The sequence below is a fragment of the Dicentrarchus labrax genome, unplaced genomic scaffold (genome assembly GCF_905237075.1).
Source record: "Dicentrarchus labrax unplaced genomic scaffold, dlabrax2021, whole genome shotgun sequence".
Classification (NCBI taxonomy): domain Eukaryota; kingdom Metazoa; phylum Chordata; class Actinopteri; family Moronidae; genus Dicentrarchus; species Dicentrarchus labrax.
Window position 1 is genome coordinate 19,381,902 of NW_026136701.1, and position 19,516 is coordinate 19,401,417.

Here is a 19,516-nt window from a genome sequence, read left to right on the forward strand (position 1 = left end):
CATTTCTCCAAACTTAACTGCATTGTTTTCTGAGTCACATTGTTATGACAGGAAAATCCTGCTTGAAATCACATTTTATTCAAATATTTAAGATGTCATCTCAGAAATGTTCATGTGCTGCAAAATAAAATGTCTGGAGATACAAAAACAGATAACTCTTTACATAATCTTGATGACTATCATGAACCTTGAAAGCTTAATAACACAGTGTTCCTTAGAAAGTGAATCATATTTTGTTCCCAGACTAAACACACCTGCTGTGTAGACAAAAACAGGTGCCTAGAAAAAGAAAACTTATCACACTGTTACACCTATGATAGAAGTCCATCATGTAATGAGTAATAAGAGATAATCTGGCATTTCAGGTCATGGTGACATAACCTGACCATGGGGTTTATTAAACATAACCATCAGGTGAATTGTCTTTGGAAACTGTTTGGAAAAGGGCAGCCACATTCAAAAACTACTTGGAGGTATTGGATGAAGCACCTGTCTATCACAGGCTAACTGTCAGTCGGGAGAAGAGAAAAAACTTTCTATTAAGAAAAGCCTTCAGTGCAGTTCTTTGCTCTTTTTTCAATAAAAACTCTCCAGTTCCAATATAACTGAGCAGCATCTAACCTCTATAGGAGCCACCACTGCATCCTATGCTGCGTCACACCTAGCCTTAAACCACGGCTGCAGCTGAAGCCTCCGAGGTCGCTGACCCGTCTGTACCACTGTGGTTTGGACACAAGAGCATAGCTTGAAGCCTGGCAAGATGGGATTCTCACATGATCTCGTGAATTCAGCTGCCTCGCAAGGTTAACCTTCAGCTCCTGCTTTGAGTGACTCACGTGAATCAAGAGTATCACAGTCGCTTTACAAGACAAACTTAAAGAATGACCTCATGCAGGGCCGACGCAGTCTGGCTTGGCATGAACAATAACTAGTCTGTGCCGGTCCATCCTACATTTCTCTCTAGCATGTCTGCGACCGCTGACCACAGTTTGAGTCACATCCTTCCCAGCTCTCCTGCATGTTTACGGAGTGCTGGCCTATGATATCACAGGGCCTGGGTATTAAGAGTCGCACTGTTTGAAAAGACCTCCAGGACGGGGTGGAAAGAACCATCCTGGGTTTAGCTACAACCACAAGCTTGATACAGGAAACCCCCCCTCCTCTGTGTCTCTCTGCAGAGTTTCCCCTGCATTCAGCATTCCTCATTGGCCTGTGGGACAGGTGCCTGCAGATGACACTATGACATCACACGCGAAATGACGCAAAGGAGACGATGGAACAGTTTCTCTAAATAGACATTTAATGATTTGAAATATGGTTACAGAGGGGGGGGGGGAGAAACAGGTGTTGGGATGGAAAGAGGGATTTTCAACTGGTATTCTATTTACCGTGCAACTAAAACTGACCGCATCTGATTTTTCTCTGTAAAGCTGAATGTCGTAAGGAGTCAAACTGACGAATAGAAAGCACAACAGCCATGCAGGAAGGCATCGCTCTGGCATCTATCAATGGCATCACATGGAGGTGATAATACAAAGAAAAGAGAGAACTCTGCTTTTTAATTTACAGTTATGAAACAAATAACACTGAATTGAAGTTCATTAACATGTAACAAATATATACAGATAATCAACAAATAGGAATTGTGACAGAACAAAGCAGCTTCATATAAAATATCATACTCAGACTGACCGAGAGAGTGTGTTATTAACCTGTGTGGAGGCGATTACAGTAACTTTAAGTGAGAATTGTAACATACTTTTTAACCATCTGACCCATCGTGATAGATTGTGTACTTCTCTGCAATCTATGGTTTGGATGTAAACATTACTCCTGCTTTCCTTGGCATTCGCTCACAATAGGAGCCACACAGTAGTAAAACATAATTACTTTTTTTTTTTTTTTTTAAACCATCTCTAACTCAGTCTAATGTTTGCATTGATCAAAAATTTATGTAACTTCAACAAATACAAAAACAAAACAAAAAGTATATACCGACAGTCCTCTGGTCTCATGAGTGACACCTGCCATTGATAGCACATTAACGGCTCGACTCCGCCCCCTCTGATTTCCACCTGCCTACTGCCGGCTGAGGCGCTGCCTACTGGGTCCGGAGCTGGTAATCTGAGGAGGAAATGGACAAGACTTAATCAAATGGACAAAGAAAAGGGGGAATCGGAGAGAAATCACGTGGAGGCAGCTGATGCTTTCCACCCAGAATGAATGGAATACAAAGGAAATGAGATGAGGATGTTTGGCAATTAGTGGCAACATTAGCAAAAAGACCAACATGTGCAACCTTGGTAATCTCAGTATGAAGATCAGGGAAGCTCAACAAGAGAAAGTTCACTTTCTCACATTTCGCCAGGACGTTGCCACATTGCCTCATGTTCTACAGTGTATCCCCTTTTCATAGAACTGCATTTCGAGGTTGGTTCCCACAACATTGCACTGCATTGCCCAACTGTTGCCTAATAACTGCACATATGGGCACTCTGTACAAGTATTACTGAACTCTTTAACTTACCTCCATTTTGGGTGATGTAGCGTACCCACGGCAGGGCCTGATATCCACTCTTCTCAATGATCTTTAGGTAGCGCACCTGTAGAGGGAAAACAAAGCTGAATGAATGACCGGTAGGAACATGACAAATTAAAGAGAAACCATTTTTCCAACACTTGATGTGAACATTTTTTAGGTTTGCACATTATTGCAGACGATGATGCAAGTAGCTGGGTTATATTGTAACAAATAACACAATATGCCTAAAGTCATTTCTTGGAATCAAGTTAATCGTTTAGAAAGTAAAACTACCTAATCTCAAACATTTTCCATCCTAAATTTATTCTGTGCAGGGCATGGGGGAGCTGGAGCCCATCCCAGCATGCACTGGGAGAGGGCCAGGATACACCCCGGACAGGTTGCCAGTCTAATACAGACATACAGACAAACCAAAATATAAATACATTCACACCTATGGGAACTTAAGAACCGACAATGAATCCATTGTGACCCACAAGGTTCTGGACTGTGGAAAGTACTGAACTGAATACTGGAGCACCAAGGAAGAAAATGTTAACAGGTTTGAACCCAGAACTCTGTAGCAATGTCTCACTTTCATATTACACACATATTCTTAGCAGGTTTAAATTTGGTGTGTTCAAACTGGAAACGTGACTAAATTAAGTATACTACAAATTGCAAGTACGCACATTACAGAAACACACTTGATTTTTGAGCGTACTGTTCCTGTACACTAGTCTTTAAAAAGCAATGCACGAAGAACACGGACGTGGTACAGCACACAGCTGCAAAAAATTACACTAAATTGCGGACGGTGGTGTGACATCTCCAAAAAGATCAGAGCAACCAAAAAATATAAATATTTTGAAAAACATTTAGCTTTTGTGTATTTGTCAGTCAGGTTGTAAAGTTGAAGTTTTAATTACATATACATCGTGCATATTTTAAGCATTTCCTGCTGGTGTAAAATGGTAGTATGTTGACTCCTTGACTAATGTCAAAAAGTATAACAAAAGAAGACAAAGTATAACATTTTGGATATAGTGAATACAATTATGTACTGCAACCACGCAACATCCGTCTTAGTGATTTGTAAAATATCGAGTGGTTTGAGGTTTGAGATTTTTTTTTGCCCTTTTATTGCCTTTATTGGATAGTGACAGCCGAAGATAGACAGGAAAGGTGGGCAGAGAGAGACGGGTCGGATTCGAGTCCGGGCCGCTGCAGCAACTCCGTACATGGGTCACCAGCTCTACCAACTGAGCTAACCGGGTGCCCAGTCTATGATTTGTGATTTTTGTGATCTGCTGCTCCTTTTCAGAGGATGCAGACACAAACTTTTCAGTGGCACCTTTCAAGCATCCAGGTGGCAAGTAGTCGATCTTTAAAAGACAGATTTTCAGTAGAGTACTCCAAGCTGCAAGTCGTAGTAAGAGAAGTGTTGCTGGTGAGGAAGCAGTAGTATGAGTCACACTGAGAGGGGGAAGCAGATACAGACCAGCTTTCAAGGGACACACAAAGTAAATTTACATAACTGTAACATGCTGTTTTTCAAGATCTGAGATGAAGAAAAAAAGTGCACATCAGCATAATCAAGACACAACTTTCACAAGCCATTAACCGATATTTCACCAGAGCAGTGTTACCACAGAGCTGAATTTCGAGAATACACTCTAAAAATACCATGCCATCCCGACCATCACTGAACACGATTGCACATTGTTTTTCCCAGACAGGTGGGGGAAACACTGTGAAAACTTATGTAACTGAAGCGATCTGTCCATATTAGTTAGACTTATAATGACTTGTTTATAAAAAGATTAAATATTACTTTATTTATTTGAATTTGTTTTTTCTATCACAATTCAACCACAATGACATCATTTCATCTTGTGGTAGCAGTACAAAAATAATTACAAACACATCTTTCATGCTTCAGTGTACTTCTGCAGTAATAACTTTCACACAAACGTTTCTGTTAAAAGAAAAAAGTCAGATCTGTACTCTCACAATTAAAAGAGATGAGAGCGCGGCCATTTTAAGGCTGACATGACCCCTTCTCTGGGAGATGTTGCCGTGCCATGTCTCCATCATGCTGGTTCCCAGCTGAAAGCGGGACAGACAGGGAAAGAATTTGTGGGCCGAGTGGCGGCGGGCCTCTGGTAAGGCCTCGGTAGTGTCCGCCTTGTTATTACCTTCCACTACACAGTGAGGTCAGCGAGAGAGAGAGAACGCCGTGGCCAGCAGACACATGACGACAAACACATAGACGCGGGATCACCAAGTTTGCCGGCGCAGCACTTCTCCCTGAACCCAGCAGCCAAACATGCAGTCGGCCTGACCGTGGGTACGCAGTCAGCAAAACGGCATCAAAAGCCATCCTCCGCAAAATATCATTATGGCTTGTAAGATGAGAAGGGGAAAGGAGGATGTTTGTTGTATCTCGTTTGGTAAGTACAGACTACATGTGTGGTCTGGATTTATCAGGCTTTTTGGTAGAAGCTATGGCCCCAAAATGCATCTGCCAACTTGTTTGGGTTCCTTCAACATCACCTAAAGATGGGAGATTTGAAAATGTAACAACAGTTCTGCTCTCATTGCCACTCGGGCCAAAGTGTGGGGTTACTCCGTTTCTAGTTAAATTTATAAGGTGCAGTTACGTGCATCATACACACTTCACATGTGCTCTGCCCTACAGTTAGTGGTGGAGTTAAGAGGAACTTTCTCATGCTTTGATATTTACATGTGTCTAATTAAACTTCACAGCCTCTTCTCACACGTAGAGAGTGGTGCTGCTGGCTGCATTAGAGTCTCAGACCCAGTCTGTTGCTGCCCTATAATAAGGGAAAGGTTACTGGCTTGACACAAGAGTTCGATGGGAATATGGCTCTTAATAGGTTGCTTCTGAGATGGTGGGTGCACCACAGTGTGATTGCAAACACTGAGCAAAGAGTTTTAAGCTTTTGGCTTGACAAACAGTTGACTGGTGGAGGCTTACAAAAACTTTGGACGTGGTGAACTGCTACAATTTAAGCACTAATCCTGATATTTTAGGGGTCTATAAAAGCCAGTGGACAATATTACTTCCAATATTTACTCTTAACTTCTCATTAAGTTATTTCCATTTAAATATTAAGAATCAAAACTACAAATAAAGTTTAGGGTGTAACCCCAAAATGGCCGTCTCAAATATTTAAGCAGAGAACATTTTGAGATGTTATCTTTCTTTAAAAAAATTCTCTAGCACTCAGTTGAAGAATGCCAACAACTAAAAAACACAAAAAGAAAGAAGAAAAAAAGTCCCCAGGGTGCACTGCGGTTTTCAGAACCAGACGTTTTCAGGTGGCTTCCTTCCAGGAAGTTAAAAATTTAACTGAAGACATTCATTCTTGACATTTACCCTGTTTATGGTTTCATATGTTTCATTGTATATTTGTTTGATTTAGTTTAGCTTCCAACTGCCAACTGAACAGAAAACCGTACAAGGAATACCTCAACAGGTCTGATGGTGCAACTCTAAAAATGTGCTCAACCAATCAGTTGAGATGCCCATTAATGGTAAAGGGAGTAGTGCTAAGAATCATTTGCAAGAAAATAGTACTGCCTTGGACTACTAAGGTTTTTTATTATCATAAACTGTTAACATAGTGATAGATGATCGATATGGTGGCAATATTTAATGTTAATTAGTTGTATACTTGCTGAAATTAGTATATCAATACTTCTAATACTGCTGATTATTTTAACACATTTAAGCACAATAATAGTTTCTACATTATTATCTGATCACATCACTAGGGTGTGTCCATATTCGAGTGAACATGACATTTCTTATGTTTGAATACAAATGACCAATGTTTTATAGAAAACCACAAAAAGAGGATCCATCAACCAAAAAGATGAGCGAGTATGATCTAGTTCTTCAAACACTGCACTTGTGTCGTATATCATATGACTTTTTTAGTTTTTTTAGGTTTGCTGTATTCTCATCGTGTTTCATTTATTCATCTGTAAAAAATGTTTTATGTGTACGTCATATGTAAAATGTTTTAGGTTTCAGGTTTTATACATGGACTATAAAAAGTACTGTAAGTGAAATGCTTTTTTACCATTAATGCACACACACACCATTTGGTAGAGACTTATAATTTAAAAAAAACAAAAACCTTGTAGTCCGTTAAGAATATATTTTTCTGTGCCCAAAGGAACGAATGCAAACAATATTTTTTCCATTGCTTTTTTCTGGGTGGCACCAAAAAGAGTAAAACAAAACAATATTAAAGTTAAATCCATTTTTTTTTTAAAATCTACATTTAAATAATTTTCAAATAATGTAGGACAAGGCTTTAATTCATGAACATGTAAAGCGACTCCACACCTGCCTTTGTCGCTGCATTATGACTTAATGCATTTGCTTTTAATCGAGCATCTGTTCATTTATGGATTGGCAAACATTTGAAAGGAAGGAAGGAAGGAAAGAAAAGGAGATTATTTCTTTCAGCTGCCAAATTACCTTGGAAAATGACAAGCATTCTTATACTGCCAAAACCGCCCCAATTAAGTATTATATATTTCAATTAACGTGGGTTTGAGCTTCTTGTTTCCGAGTGGGCTGCATAATGTCCATACAACTTAATAACGTTTTATTGACCATCATGGGAAATGTGGAGAAGCTGGAAAATATGACCTTACAGCTTGTTTTAATGAGAGTTAACACAGAAAGCCGTATTAAAAAGTTAAGAAATAATAAATAAATAAAAGTGTGTTATGAGATATTCTGACTGACATCAGCTGAAAAGAATAAAGCTGATCAAAAAGCTTATTGTTAAATAATATGCTGGTTGTTATTAAAGTAACTTTTGAAAAAGGACGTTTATCTACAATTTGAATGTTTACGCCATCCTCACAATTTAGTAACGCTCAGGCTTGGCTGCTTCTGAGTAGGGATCTACTGCCTAGACTTGCTTGAGTAACACAAACAGGATTGATTATGTAACAGGACCCGGGTAGTATTATTTAATTACCCATGTTCTTAAGCACATTTTGTACTAACACATACTCACAGGAACTGACTGTATACAATAGCAATACTGAAACTCTGAGGGAGCTGCTGTAGGTTGATGATATCTACAGATGTGCAAGCTGAGAATCATGCTTAGGTTGAAATTTAGGCATAAAATCGACAGAATGAATAAAATAAAATACAGAGAACTATTCCCTTTGATTTGTATTATAATGTATTACTCTTTTAATTTAAATAAACTGTCTAATTATTCGTTTAGGGCAGTGGCATTGCTAATTTGTCCTAAGTTCCTAGAAAACTAGCATTTGAATGCATGCACCACTTTAAACATAACTTAAGAATATTTCAGTTTAAGAGCTCTTGCTTTAGATAATAAAGCAGAATGTCTGATGAGATCTGGTAAATGCAACACTGAGGTGAGAGTATGTTAATGTACCTGTAGAAAACGCTGTTTTTTTTTCTTTTCGGGCTATAATATGATATTTTCAAACAGAGTTTGGTAAGTTGCCATTGTTTCCTCACATCAGGACATGGGAAAACTTAATTTTGTGTTACTGTGGTGCTGCACATATAATCACAGGACAACTGTGATTATACGGTAAGTGCAGCACATCTGTGTAAGTCTGTGGTCAGCAAGAGTTTTCATTCAAACACGGAGGAAAAACATTTGCTTCTCGTCTCAGTTTCATGGGAATCACAATCAAAATCCAATGAATCTACTTACCTGTAACTCAGAAGGACATTTTCTATCACTGTGATTAACATGAAGGCAGAGGGCCAAAGTCAAGCTGATGAGCAGTTTGTTCAACAGTAGAAATGTTCTCTACCACAAAAAGGAGTCTCAGTTACAGTACTCCCTGACTGCCCCCTCTGGCCAAAAACAGGACAAATATGAATTGTTTAAATTCCTGCTCTGGAGAGAGAGTTTGTTTGAGAGACACAGCTTTGTGCCGTAAATTCTAAATCCAGGATGACAGAGAAACAACAAAAAACCACAAGATATTTGGACTATGCATACAAGGTGCAAATATACTGCAGCATTTGTTCAAAGGAATGATAAACACACAACTCTTTGACCAAATGAAAATAGATTTAGTGCATTTTCCTGTGATAACATTTTGTCCTATTTTCTAGTATCTCTTCATAAGGAATTACATTTCAGCTTATCTTACCTCTACCCATGTACTGTTGCATGTAGGTTAAACAAATTACTCACAGAGTTATTTGTTTGAAAGAGGTCATTTGTAAATGAGTGCAGTGTGTACCTGGATGCCTGAGGTGGTGAAGTACGGGATCTCAAACTTGACACTGATTGGTGGCTTCCCCTCCTTGTCTTCTGCCTCTACACTCGGCAGACCGAAGTGGGCTCGCATCAAATACTCCTTTCCACCCTGTGACAAGTCACAACATAAACTCTATAATACTCTGGAAACCTCATGCGTTAAACCACGTTTTATAAGCATTAACTATAGGACAAATGCAGAAACTGACATTTTCCGACTATGAGAAGAGAAAAACACAAACTTCAACCCAAAATCTTATTTTGGTATTACTTAAAAACACAAACACAAGACCACACAGTAATTTTTTTAACCATCTATATGATACTTCATGAGTCATGATTTCTGCTCACAGGAAAGGACTTGATTGACCAGACGATCTCGCTGTTCTCAGGCACCCATTTCACGCTGCCCACTGTGGTCTTGAATTTGGGTGAGTCAGCATCCGTTGGCACAGGAATGTGGATCTCCACGTTGTTGGCTGTGGAACGCCTTTTGAACTGACTCTTTGCCTGAGAAACAAAACAAGCAGGTCAAGTTTAACACGCTGTTCTGCCTAAACATTTGCACGACATGAAAACAAGACACATAACATTAAGAAACACAAAATCCCATAAAATCATTACAGTACATTGTACTGCATTACTGCCAAATCATATGTTCCTGTACTTTATCTTTTATAAATAACTAGGGGACCCAGGTTTGAAAACAATGTTCCTATAAATGACTGCAACTGATGAACAAACTGAAAAAGTAACCAACCTTGATCATGTACTCGATCCGACTGTGGGAGTGCTTCTCAATAACAGATTCAATCCAGATCAAGGGCTTCACCTAAGATATAAACAACACACATATTATACCAGCAATCAAATTCAGCAGGCTCTATTACATTTAACATAAATGTCAGTTTGAATAACGTATGACACAGTCACCACCTAGTGACCAGCAGATGTTACTGCAACAAGAACCAACACAGAACATTTGAGAATAGGACATGAATTGGCTGGGTTTCCACCACTATCAATAAAAACAACAAACAGTCATATACTCAGTTATGCATTGTGTGGAATCACTGTTGTGTTTTCAATGTTGTAGCAGAACAAAAAACGGGACGCGCTGTGTATTTGTGGAACATGTTTCTTACTGTATACAGCCACATTATCACAATACCACATTTTTGAGGCTGATACTGATATTGATATTAGGGAATTTTAAAAATCTGATTGCGATACATCAGTCAATGAGACACTAAACCTTTTTTGTAACATAAACAACAATCTTGTAGTACTGAGCAGGACATTTCACAGCTAAATAAACTTGTCAGTGCTCTCTGGTGGACAAACTATGTAAAAGGTGCCACTGTTTGTAAATTACCTCAAATCTAGTTTGTACTGCAATTTTTTGTTACAACATTTTCATTCAGACATCAATATGGCTGCAATAAACTAATCAGCCTGGACGATTCATCAGTCAAACTCTGCTCCACTGCACCACTTCCTTTCCCACAAGCTGACTGGAAACCCTATTGTGAAACTTGATGAAGTTTAAACTGTATAAACCTAAATACGTGTCTGTGGCCTCCTATATTACTCATTATATGTTATTATCTACTCCTTTTCACAGCTATTCTTTTGGTATTTGAAATGCTCGTGGTCTGGTTGATGATGACGCAAAGTAGCCTCACTTGAACAAAAGGCCCTTCTCTTTTGTTTTTTCATAGTTTTAAGTTTTGTGTGTGGGTTAGTTTACAATTGTTTAAATTTTTTTTTCAGCCGTAACCTGTCAACTGCAGTAAAACCTCTGGAAAAGAGTTTGATCACTGCAGTTCTCATGAGAACGACAAAGATCCTCAATGAAGCATGTATGTTTCTAACTAAATTGTCAGAGAAACTTATGAAAAAGGAGCAGTTCAATAAAACTAAAATGCGATCTTATTGTGTCATGATGACAAAAAATCGTCTTGCCATGGATCTAGTGATGATTTTAAACATTTCAGATGAAGCATTTAAGTGATTTTCTAATGGTGCAGCACTGTGTTGTACCATTTTATATAGGCATTCATTTCTACCACAAATGTTTTGCACTGGTCAGGGGGTAGTTGGCTGAAAAAATATTTCAAAGGGGGTACATTACTGAAAATTTGAGAAACACTGCTGTAGTGTATGGTCATGATTCACCTGCTTTTACCACTGTTCATTTAACATACTAAACTAAAGGGAACATTCTGGTATATTTTAACCTGGCCTGTTTACCATAAATGTGGCCACTGTGACTCTACGGGCAGTGCTAACTCTGCTGTGGTTCCCAACTTGGGGGTCACCAAAGCTTCTTCTTGATTTTAAGAAAATTTCTAAAATATAATATCTCAACATTTGGTTCACTTCAACATTTGGTTCACTTCTGTGAAGAAAGCTAAGTGTAAAGTATATTGTTAAGTAAATTGTCTGTCAAAATTCATCCAAATTACAGCCTTCTTGCAGTTACTGAGTTCACTATTTGGGTTCATTGTACAGTTTTGAATGTAATATGAAATATCCATAAAATATGTCACTTAATCAGGAGTTGTCAGTTGACTAAACGATAGAAAAGGGGTCCCTTAAGGAAAAAGGTTGGGAACATTGGGAGCATTAACGACTCAACAGCTACCCTTGCTGGGGTCCACAGGAATACCCAACCATTAAGATATTTATGTTACAAGAATAAGACATTAACTTCTAATTGAAGTGTAGTCTTCTGTGGTGAATTCTGGGCATAACTTCATCCAATTAGTTATTTTTAGGGACTTTTTTTAATGACTTTATTTTTTAATCGAGACAGCCAGAGATGGACAGGAAACTGGGGAGGGAGAGAGAGGATGACATGAAGGGCCGCGGGTTGGAATCAACCCCAGGCCGCTGCAGTAAGGACTCTGATTCATTGGTTTGTATGGTGGACCGTGAGGACAATATCTGAGAACATGTATATTTATAAGTCTGTGTCTGATCCGCAGTACTCACATGAGTGTTGAGGCGGTAGGACATGAGCTCAAACTCTCCATCAGGAGGAATGAAGGAGATGGTACGGTCATTCTCAAAACGAGACAGACGAACACACTGGTGAAACTTGACATCTTCCAGCTCTACTGATTTACTCTTCCCACCTATGTTTAAAAAAAACAAAATAGATGACCTTAAAAAGGAGCATTGCATGAACTTAATCAGGCAGAGGTCAAATTGGTTTTGCAAATAACTTTTAAGGTTTTTCCAATCAGCACGAGGTAACAGGTGGATGCAACAGTGAGCGCCAGGAAGAATCATCTGATTGTTGTCACTCGTGTATACTTTGAAAGGATATTAATTATCATAAAAATGTCCATCAGGCAGCCAGCTCAAATATTTTTGTTAACAGTCTATTATAGGAGAGAACTCACGTCCAGTGTTTTCAAACAGAACCTTATCGTTAAGGCCGAGCCGCAACTCAGGCATTCCAGACAGGAACACACGCATCTTAATGGAGCCAACGATCTCACTACGTAGAACATTACCATTGGCACTAACCTGAAAAATAAAGGGATTGCAAGTGTCAGTGGGTCACAGAGGGACTGAAATCTGTAAAATGTTAGCCATTCAAAGACATCACTCCCAGAAGGTAACAGAAAATGTGGGAATATCAGTTAACTAATACTGTGACGCACGCAGGGAGGAAGCTTACAAACACTGTGACTGGCATTCTTTAAGCAACACAGCGCTTCTAAAACGAGGAGTTCCTACCAGGAGGTTGACTGACTCAATGACGTCCAGGAAAACCTCATTCTTCCTGTACTTGATGCCCTCTGACCTCCAGGAGACGGCATTGGTGACTGTGGCAGGGGGTCGTGGGGCGCCAGTGTCTAGCTTGTGCCCCTCCTGGGTTATGTATCTGAGAAACAAAAATGTAAACATTCAGGGCAAAACAGAGAAAAGGGGAAATCAACTGTCTGCAGTAGGAGAGTTCCCAGAAAGCATCAAAGAAGAACAGAGACTCTCATGGTTACTAAGGGAGGATTGTCTGACTTATTGCTGTACTCAGAACACTGGGGGAAATCCAGAGTTAGCTTGCTACATATCTGCGTCAACCACACTCCTGTACGCTTAAACAGTCACTGACAGTCTGCTTTAACCACAGACCTGTAAGTTTAAACGGTCATTTACAGTATCACAAAGGTTAACAAATCCTGATTTAACTGCTACACAACAGTTATTGCGAAAAACTTTACACCAATCAAAAATCTGGTTTATCAGTGTCTTACACTGGTTGGTAAAAGCACAGGATAATGAATATTAGCACTTAAAGAAAGAGCTTAACACATAATTAAAAATAACACAGAACATATATTAATTAAAGCTTCTGGTGTGAATTATAGTTTTTATGTTTCATGCAATTGTTAAAATGTAACATTTAAAGCAATTCGACATAATTTATAAAGTTTGATGTACAGTGTTTCCTCTCTGTTGATTTTGGAGCGGAGGCCCGCCGCTGTTAAATTTCTGCCGCCACGGTATCAGAAATGGGGCAGACGCACAATGTAGTCACGGTTGCCTTTTAAATGATCCTGCCGACATAATGCACCCCCTTTGGCTGCCGCTCACATTGCAATTTAACAACAAGTAGAACTATTCAGAGGTTATTGGGGCTGTCCAGTTTAACTCCACATACTGTTGTGTTGATGTAACTTATTGTCAAAACGTTCGCTTTCTTCCAGGTCGACTATTAAACTAACAGCTCCACCAAAAACGTCACCGCGGTGGGTCCGTTTTAATTGGACAACGTTCAACTTGTCAGTTCTCAGCTCTCAGGGTTTTCTGACTGCTTGTCAGAAATCAATTTGGACAATTTTTGGACATTTTACAGGCCTAATAACCGAAAGATTAATCAATAACAGCAGTATTGATTACTGGCATTTCTAATGAACATACATATAGGTAATTGCAGTGAGACTGCGGCTAAGAGGGAACTCACTCTTGCAGAATCTTGCTGTCTGTGGTTTGAGGATAACCAAAGTCCATCAGCTCATCCATCAGCTCATATATGATGACGAAGTTATCTCTAATGCTCTCTTCCTCCAATTCTTTGAAATACTCTGAAAAAACCTGAAGAACAAATGCTGTTTTATGATCCTGTTTCTCCATCATAAAAATATAGTGTATGACTTTGTTGCTGTTGTTTAGTGTCTAAATCTGCTGTAGACAAAATCAGCTATAAATCCTACCTGAACAATTTTGTACAAGAAGGAGAAGACCAGCGAGACGCTAGCATTTTTCTTGGATGTTGCCACCACTGTTGTGATGTGTGTTAAGAAGTTGAACTACAAGACTTCCAAGCAGCACAAAAATGATATATAATACAAAGTGTTGACATGTAGCTTAGGTAAAAATACCATGCAGTGAATAATAAGGATACAGTAGAGGTTATTGTGTTTGATCCACATGAAACGGACTCCACCATGGGCCAGGATTGGAGAGAGCGTCCCCTCCTCTTCTTTGTCCATCAGAAGTGTCATGAAGTGCTCAATCTCCGACATGTCCACATCTCCTCGGTAATTTCTGCACACCAGGACCTGAAAAGAACAGATAGTGTTCGTGCATTTTGCAATATCAAATGATAGCAACAGCTGCTGTACTGCTGGTAGTGCGGAAAACCTAAGGATATGGCTGCATAATTAATCAAAATATTATTGAAATAGTAATATGACCAAGTGAAATATACAAATCTCAGGTAAACTGTGTGACAAAGCAGCAATATAACGAAGAACGGTGGTGCTTCAGAGACGCTCTGGCCTACAACTCGTGTTCTCCAGATGCAAGAAAACATGTTTGTTTGGTACAGAGCCCAAAAACAATAATCATTTTAAGAGTTTTTTTTATTGAAAATGTAAATTGTGATGCCAAGGTGATCATTGGCACTAATCGTGAAATCATATTGGAATTGTAATATCTGTCAAAATAATAGCAATGTGAGGTTTTTTTTCCATATGGTGCAGCCCCATCTGAATCACTGTCACACAGTAATTAAAGTTATTAAAGTTAAAGAAGAGGTGTAGTTACCAATATAGCCAAAATCAATGATATTTTCACATGTGTTAATCCATTTATACTTTCTTTAATCTTTAAACAAACATCAGCAATCAAAAACGTACATTTTGTGTACAAAAAAAGTGCACTTTTCAATTCGGCATACATGTTGTGTCTGATGCACGTTTTACTTTTAACTATTTTACTCCACTAAAAAAAAAAACAGGCCTGGAGGCGGAAGCAACAAACCAAACTTGATGAATTTAATCCATCTTGAGTAATAGCTTTCTACGCCGAAATGACCAGAAGACGCTCAAGGTTGAAAAAAAAGTCGAAGGCATTGAATACAAAACACGTAAAGCTTTGCATAGAAGCAATGAGAAGTGAAACTGAAGATTTTTCAAGGGGAGTTTGGCAACCTCTTTACACTCCCTGCTGCTAACAGCTGGTCACCTGTTCTGTTAGTCAGCCTGATGTGTCGTTAAGACTTTTTTTTTTCGTTACGTGGCCTAGTATGTTTCAGTTTAAGTCATCACATGAAACCGACCTACTGAATTTACGTGCGACATGCTGCTCCTTAAACTTACAACACAAAATAAAACCCCTTAAAACCGAGCGTAATGTCGATCCGTCGGCTAGCTGCAGATTGAGCCGCATCATAATCTGTCAGTGAAGAATGTGCGAGCTAGGCTAACGTTAGCTTAGCACCGCAGCAGCCGTCCAGGTTATCTTACCTTTCCTTTCAAATCCAAGACATACACCGCACTTGCAGACATCTTGAACTAATTTATGCGAGCTTAGTTCGGCTCTTTGTCAGTACCTTATTGATAATGTCTGATAATAACGGGTGCAGGGCTAAAATCAAAGAACAGACTTTCATTCATAATACTGGAGGAGGAAAAACAAAAAAGGGGGAAAGCCACCCTTCCCTATGTGTCACTCGGTGCATGTGTTTATCGAGCGCCCCTCTATGGGACGGGAGGATGTACTGCACAGAGGAGCATGAGTCAGAATCAGAATTGGGTTTATTGACAAGTGAGTTTTTACACGTACAAGGAATTTGCTTTGGTGCATTAAAAAAAAAATCACACAGAAAATAAATAAAGATAAAGATAGAAAGATCTAAACTGTACAGGATAGATGTTTACCATGTGGTCGTGTTCTCCAATAGAAATTGATTAAACAGATATTTGTTTGTGAAAGGATGTAGTAAATTGGTGATATTTTTCTCTATAGACATACTATCAGACAAAAAGATCATTTTTTAGAGTATTGTCTCTTTTACGGAGGTTCAGTCACGTTAAAACTCACCTGTTTTGTAAGCATTTTATCTTGTAATGTGTGTAGTTTTAATGTGTGTAGTTTTATTGTTATTTCTTGTTTTATATTATATACAGCACCTTGTAACTCTGGTTTTTGAAAGCTGCTCTATAAATAAACTTTAAATATTTATTAGATGTTATTATTATTATTATTATCTTTGCCCTGTGTGGGAGGCTAACTGAAAGGGGTTATTCTGCTTGTAGCCACCATGCGCCCTGAATTACCTGAGACACTCTCTTCACCTGAAATAATAAAGTATACTAATTCCTGAATGGTATGAAATGTCATCAGATACTCATGGTGTTGTTCACTTGTGCTGTACGTGTGCTACGCGATGACTGATGGGTGCAACATGGAACCGGTTGCTATCATGACAACAACCCAGACAGAAACTACTCACTCATTTTTCCCCATTTCTGTAGACATGGAATGAGATTCTTGACAGACTAATGCTGTGGTTTCCAACTTCCTCTTCCTAACTTTCTCTTCCTATTATATATTTTATATTATATTCAAAACCGTTCAATTACCCCACATTGTGAAATCAGTAACTGCAAGATGTTTGTGAAAACAATACTAAATCATACATATTTAATGGACTTATTTTTTTGGGAAAAATTCAGTGTTTTCTTGTCCCTGATGCTTGGCCATTGTTCTATTAGACAATTAACAATTTACTTTATGTTTACTTTTCTTCACATAACTGAACCAAATTGTTGAGAGATGGAGATCAAAAAGGCCTTGTGACCCCCATGAAGCTTTAGCGACCCTTGATGGGGACCCCTAGGTTGATTAACACAAAGTTATATATTCCGTTTCATATGTAAACTATTATAATTGAAATAAACAATATGATTTCCTTTTAATTTGTCATCATTAAAATGTTATCAATAAAGAAGTGACCTTTTGTTAGATAATGACTGTTGATGATTTGTATGAAAACATTCAATGTTAATTTATTCTGACACAGTGAGAATACAATGCACATATCACAGAAATAGATTCATGCACCCGTGTTCTTCAAAAGTTTCAAACAATCTTAAAAGCCTCCATGTTTTATGAGTTGTGTTACAGTAACCTACTTCTTTCTGTCATCAGCCTTGGTTTTATCTTGTAGCTCCCCCTACTGGATGATTGGATGATCTGCACTAGACAACTTTTACAGTTTTATCAGTTACCAGGTTTTCGGTATAATACTTAACTGTTTAGATCAAACTGCAATGGAACGTGCTAAGGTTGTGGTGTTTCATTCATTTATCATAAAAAAATAAAAAATAAAACACATTTTATCCACAATAAAAAAACTATAAATTACTTAATTATTAAAACTCAAGTCCTTATTGAGAAATGGTGTTTCATTACTATTTTATTGGAGTTTATTGGAGTTTCATTGCAACAGTTTTTATATCAGAAAGCCAGTAATTTTCCTCCTGTGACCCTATCCTGTCACTTAATGTCACTTGTTGCCTCCAATGTCAGTCTTCCTGCCCTTCACACAATCACTTGCTCCCAGCAGGCTCAGCAGCTATTCAATGAAACTACACTAAACTAAAAGGGGACAACGTAACCCTGTAAACATCTCGTTCTAAAACTTTGGGCTTTCTAAAGTCAATAAAGCCCAAAGTCATTTGATTGGCTTGAGTTCATGCAAGTTGCATTAAGATTTCCATTAATTGGAATTAAACAGCACAACCCATGCCATGAAAAACAGCCCAAGACCACAAGAAAAGAGAAGTCTTTTACACTGATTTAATGAAAATAATCCAGACACTTGTAAAAGTGTGGTGGAGGGGATATTAGTGCATTGTAAGTCAAAGTGCCAGGCATGCAAATATTCTTTGTACTTTGCTGATGTCTTTGCATATTGGGTCTCTTTCCTGATATCAGACAATCAAAATCTAAAGTAAAACTGGTCAGTGTTTGTATCCTACAAGGAAAATATTGTTTTTCTCGTCAATGGAAAAAATCTGAAGCACCAACTATTAATCAATGGCTGAATAGCCTCTAAAACTGTCTGGCCATGGAAAAACTGACGTATGCTACTAAGTCCACAAACAGACAAAAAATATGAGGATGCTTAACGCACTGCCTGGAAACCAGTGGTGCCTGGAGAAGTGGGTATACTCTAAATTTATGTCCCTTTTTTTTTTAAAGCGGATGATCCAGCAAAGGATAAACGCCCTGTGTTATAAACAAAGACTACTCTTGCATATTAAGCTCATCCAAAAATGTGCCAGTAGTATTTGCACATTGTCACTTAACTTCTGCTGCTTTACTTCATGGAACAGGGATCATTGTGAAAATAAATTGGACAGGTGGGACAACTACATAATTGTGCATTTTGAGAGCTGTATTTCTTATTCCTTACTCCATCCATTCATGAAAGTCTGTTTTGTCTTGCTTTTTTCAGTCCATGTTTATTGTGGAATATTATCATATTATAGTATAGCATTCTCCATTGCAAAGTTGCAAATGTGTGTCTAACTTCATCAAGGTTGACTCAGCCATAAGTGTTTGTGTGACCCCCATCCTAACTTTATGCTGAAACACAACTTGATTATCTCACTGACTATAACTGCTGATGTGCAAATCTTAAATGGCAGCCATGCAACAAATACTGACTTCATCAGAGGTGAAAAGACTCATGAAACACAAGAAGCATCGCTGATTCATATATCTAAAAATATACCACTTATTAATATCTCAGTGTATTATAATACACAAAGCTTACACACTAATTATTGCGGTTGCATAGGCTAACCATTAAAATAACTTGCTCAAGTACACTAACCCAAGCAGCTTTTCACCTCTGTGTATTGTGAACAGAGACCAGGATGTGGAGAGATGAAGGATTGCAAAGAGATACAAGATAATGTGATGTGTGAATGAACAGCTGGGTAGTTTTGGAAGAAACACGGTGTACAAATTCTGCACTAGAATTAATAAAAGTTAAATATAGAGGTAACTGAAGCAAGGGACAAAAAAACATTTGTTTTATAAGTGAAAACTGACAACCCCCCCAGTGTGAAAAGCCTTTCAGCACTGGGCTTGTGCAAGACAACTGTGTCTCATCAAAGTGACAGATCTCTGATCCTTTGGCTGGTAAGATGGAGTCTAGACATTGTCAGGAGTCATAGATACAACTGGACTGAGTTACAGAGCCAAATATAACAGATTGCCACTTCCCTCAGCCACTTCCCTACACTGTACACAGTGTTTGTTTGTGGGGCTGTAGCTGGGGCTCACTGGATGTGGTTGCGTAGTTAATGAACATGTTTGTACAGAAGCCTCAGAGCTGAACAGGACTGACGTGTGTTTACTTTCGTTGCCGAAT

The 19,516-nt window shown here is 38.5% G+C and overlaps 1 protein-coding gene across 2 annotated transcripts; it reads right to left on the bottom strand.

Moving 5' to 3' along the window:
* Positions 1 to 1,279: 1,279 nt before the first annotated feature.
* ap1m1 (adaptor related protein complex 1 subunit mu 1) lies at positions 1,280 to 15,802 on the bottom strand. Of its 2 annotated transcripts, XM_051377572.1 has the most exons (12): positions 15,594 to 15,802; positions 14,249 to 14,405; positions 14,058 to 14,125; positions 13,808 to 13,938; positions 12,580 to 12,727; positions 12,240 to 12,366; positions 11,827 to 11,969; positions 9,590 to 9,661; positions 9,181 to 9,339; positions 8,813 to 8,938; positions 2,528 to 2,603; positions 1,280 to 2,124 (listed from the first exon to the last, which is right to left on the bottom strand). In XM_051377572.1, the coding sequence occupies exons 1-12, from the start codon at positions 15,633 to 15,635 to the stop codon at positions 2,102 to 2,104; spliced, it is 1,272 nt and encodes a 423-aa protein (XP_051233532.1). In that variant the 5' UTR covers positions 15,636 to 15,802; the 3' UTR covers positions 1,280 to 2,101. The 2 variants fall into 2 exon arrangements, with proteins under 2 accessions (XP_051233532.1, XP_051233620.1); XM_051377660.1 differs by lacking the exons at positions 14,249 to 14,405; positions 15,594 to 15,802 and having other exon boundaries at positions 13,808 to 13,937; positions 14,056 to 14,125.
* Between the last annotated feature and the right edge of the window lie 3,714 nt (positions 15,803 to 19,516).